Consider the following 4,115-nt stretch of genomic DNA (forward strand, 5'->3'; position numbering starts at 1 on the left):
GAATGGCTTTCACCTCCTCTCCCATCCTAGGAACCTGTAACCACAATAGCCAAGAGGAAAATTAAACATTAGACTTCTGAGAAAATTGTGGATTACAATAATAAAAAAATATGTCCAAGTGAAACAATACATTATACCTTAGATAATGATAGAAACGTACATTTGCACTTACACATTTTGCAGGTAAAGCATATACTATGACATGGCTGAAATTATGAAAATCCACTATATTGCAGTATAAAATATTGCATATTGAATTATAGTAAGGGGTCAGATAGAGGCCTTGTCTTGTAATAGAGAGCACAGGATTAATATAAAAAGCTGATAGTGGTTTATTTAGCCACTAATCATTAATCCATGCAATTTTCCTGTTAACACAGTGAAATGGTGACAATGATTTGCCATGTGCTTTCATATGACCTGCTGTTATATTCTTGTGTCATTCTCACTTTCATATGTATTTGACAAAATGTATTTAATGTGTTTACTGTTAATGTATTTTGCGTCATTTATGTTTTACTCTTTACGAAACAAAATAATGCTCTAGCAGTTTTGTTACAAGTAAAACTAGATCTTCTTTCCTTATTTACTTACTTCTTCCTCTTAATCATTATCAAGGATATTATGAATGAGAATGAAATATGGTAGGTATTGAAAGTTTGTAAGCAGATGGAAAAATTATTCTTTGAGCTGTAGAACTATTAAATATATGAAAAAGACTTTTCTTAGCCCAGAATCTTCAGACCCTGAGTACTTTCATTATGGGTATCTTCATTTCAAAACCACCTTTCCAACCACCAGGTTTATCAACATATAGGCTAGAGTGTTTCATCTAGCTAGAGAAATGTCAGTGGTTGGCATGGAACCCGTGCCAACTTATTTATCAAATGCCTTTAAGGAATATTACTTGGACTGTTTTTCTCATCATAGATCTTGGTAATTTTTTTTATAAATACTGAATACAGCTTGTTTTGTATGTCTTTAAGAACAATATATTTTAAACTGTATTGCCATTCTGAAACTTTTGTTTTTCAGGTAAAAATGAAGGAGACACCTCTGAGCTCATGTGAGCGTAATTCAGTAATAACAGCTATCCAGAAAGGGCTGAGGCATGATAACAGAGAATTTCTGGAAGTGCGTGATATAAATATCAGTTTCGGCAAAGATTTTGGATCCTGCACAGTAACACTAGGACTAACACGGGTTTTAGCACAGGTATGTCTTTAGCCTTTTCTATATGACTTACTGCATTGTAGAGTTCACATCTTTTGTTATTAGTATCATTACCTAGTATTATTTTCTTGTGTTTCAGTGCTGAGTATATTTTAAAATAATATTACAGAAAGATTAATGAATTTTTGGAATACCATTGTTTCTTTTTCTTCTTCTTTCTTTCTTTCTTTCTTTCTTTCTTTTCCACAGGTTACATTCACTAAATGTTTCCCTGACCAATATCTCTTTTTAGGTAACATGTGAAGTAGTTGAACCCAGACCGTCAAGACCAAGTGAAGGCAAAATTTCGATTTCTGTCCATTTGTCACCCATGGCAGCACCGCACTTTGAACAAGGAAGAGGAAACGATCTGGTTGAAGAGCTGCAGCAAATCTTGGATCGTAATATCAAGGAGTCTCGTTGCCTTGACCTTGAATCATTGTGTATCTTGGCAGAGGAGAGTGTTTGGCAGCTGAGGGTTGATGTCACTGTAAGCATGTTTTTACTCTTTTACTCTAGGTTTTGGTTTAATTTGTAATGCTTTTAGGATATTCATGTAAATAAATGGAATATATTTAAGTTAGTTTATATATAACTGTTTTAGAAGCAGAGGGGATAGTGTAGCTACTGTTTTATTTAATGTATAAATAGATTCTTCACACTAATGGAAAGGAGGTAAGAGTATTAATCAGCAAATCATGCAGTCAAAGATAATCAAGGGAGGAAAAAGAAAAAGTTACAGTAAAGATAATATCCTTAACCCAATTAGTGTGGGTGGTAAGACTACAATGCCATGGCCACTGTAATAAAAGTTTATCTATTGTCTTTACACATAGATGGCTCTGCAAATGCCTAGTCACCAAGGAGTCAGCTATTAGTCTTACCTATCACACCTGTTTACCCTTTTCCTTGATTTTTTTGAAAGTTTCATATCTATTATTTTATTGTCTGATGTTATTGATATTTTAATAACAATTTAATAATCATAATATCAATGAGAATTATAACAATGTCAGTATTAATAGTATTAGAAAGAAAAAGACATTTTCCTGCAAATTCAAGGAATGGGGAAATCAGGCATGGTCACTAGGGCCAACTGATAGACTCCTTGGTGGCTGAGTATATGTGGAGCCATCTGTATGTAACAAAACTCACAAAAATCTAAAGGGGTCAGTACAAAACCCACAGACATTGGGTTAAACCAAAATAAGATATAATTTTTTTTGTGTGGTCTCTCAATGTCTTTTATGTTTCTCAACAATATATTGATTTGTCGAAATATTAAACTCAAAGATGTTGAGTCTTTTGGTATATGTCATGCAATGCATTTGAAGAGTGTTTCCATTTTATGTTGATACAAATTATAATATATATGCAGAGAAACACCAGTTACAAAAGTCATTGCTTGGCCTTGAAAAGATTTCAGTTAATTTCATAAGCTTAAGGAAATATAACTGCTCTTTGCTTTTTCATGTTTACTTATATTTATCTCCATTTTTAAAAATGTTGCAATACCTCCACCTGCTCTCATATCCCTATTCAAGTTTTCTAATATTACATTTTTCCCCACACCTCAAAAGGTCCTCAACCATGCAGGAAATCTTGGAGATGCTTGCAATCTTGCTAGCGTAGCAGCCCTTCGCCACTTCCACAGACCAGATGTTACTGTGGAAGAGGATGGCCGAGTAACAATCCACACCCTGGAGGAACGAGAACCCATACCAACCTTCATGAAGAAAGTTCCTGTCTGCCTGACTTATGCCTTCTTTATGGTGGATGAGAAATGCCATATGCTAATGGACCCTTCAGATTTGGAAGAGAGAGTAAGTCTTACTTTTAATTGGTACTTACTGTATGTGATTTTAGTTTGCATAGATGCCACATTTGAATTTATATACACCAGAAGTAATGTTATAGGTACCTCAAGTAAAGTTCTCATTACATATGACATTACTGTTGAGAGCTTGGATCAGTCTCAAGAAGTCATGCTTGTAAGGTAATACTGTTACCTCCTTTCCGGTAACAAAAGCATATATGCCAAAACATATGCCTGTTGCATAAAATGTAATCGGCATATAGCTTTTCATGGGTATTTTTGTTATAAATTGCAAAAATAACCGTAATAGAAATGCATAACCCAAAGGCAAACTTCAAAGCTCATTAGTTTTTACAGGTGCATTCAGAGATAAACTACCATAACCATGTTGAGATTGATAGGATGTGACAAAAAACAACTAAAAATGTTTGTTTGTTATTTTAACAGGTGATGTCTGGCAAACTAATTGTAGGCCTCAACCCACATGGAGAGATTACATCCATGATGTTCCCCGGTAGAGTTGCACTTCAAAAACGTGAAATCATGAACTGCATTCAGAATGCTTTCTTAAAGGCCAAGGCATCAGCTGAGATGGTTGCTAGGGTGGTGGATGATGATGTGATGAAAAGAAAATCTGTCATTAAACCAGCTGGATATACAAATTGTCTTGTATCAGATACTTCATATAGAAGAAAGAAAATTGATGAGTTAATTGAAAATGAGATAAGAGGGGAGTTTGTCGTCCCTGAGGAACCTATGGAAGAAGAGGGCCCCAAAATAGAAGACCGTATGTATGATTCCGAAGAAGAGGAAGAAGAGGAGTCCATGGAGTCAAGTAGTCCAAAGAAACCAGTTCAAGCAGCTGCAAATAACAAAAAGAAGAAACCAACTTCAGTGAGTGATAGTGAAGAAGAAGAGACTGAACAGACCCTAACTGCAAAAGATTTACAGTAGAATTTCTTGGTGTGGTAGCAATAGTCCCAACATTCACTTTTTGATTTTTGTATACTAGTGTCTCCACATACACTTTCTAATGGTTGACCTGTTATTAGACTTAAAGAATGAATATATAACAGTACTGTATGAC

General features: G+C 34.7%; 1 protein-coding gene across 1 annotated transcript in view; it reads left to right on the top strand.

The window, feature by feature from the left end:
• The first annotated feature begins 463 nt into the window (after positions 1-463).
• Positions 464-4,115, top strand: part of LOC125025716 (exosome complex component RRP45-like) — a 3,681-nt gene continuing 29 nt past the window's right edge. Inside the window, exons 1-4 of the mRNA XM_047613867.1 lie at positions 464-1,215; positions 1,466-1,702; positions 2,793-3,035; positions 3,476-4,115. The exon at positions 3,476-4,115 is cut by the window's right edge and continues 29 nt beyond it. Coding sequence (XP_047469823.1) covers positions 976-1,215; positions 1,466-1,702; positions 2,793-3,035; positions 3,476-3,982 — 1,227 coding nt within the window. The 5' untranslated portion in view covers positions 464-975 and the 3' untranslated portion in view covers positions 3,983-4,115. The remainder of the gene's footprint in view (positions 1,216-1,465; positions 1,703-2,792; positions 3,036-3,475) is intronic.

This window comes from Penaeus chinensis, chromosome 5, assembly GCF_019202785.1.
Source record: "Penaeus chinensis breed Huanghai No. 1 chromosome 5, ASM1920278v2, whole genome shotgun sequence".
Lineage (NCBI taxonomy): Eukaryota > Metazoa > Arthropoda > Malacostraca > Decapoda > Penaeidae > Penaeus > Penaeus chinensis.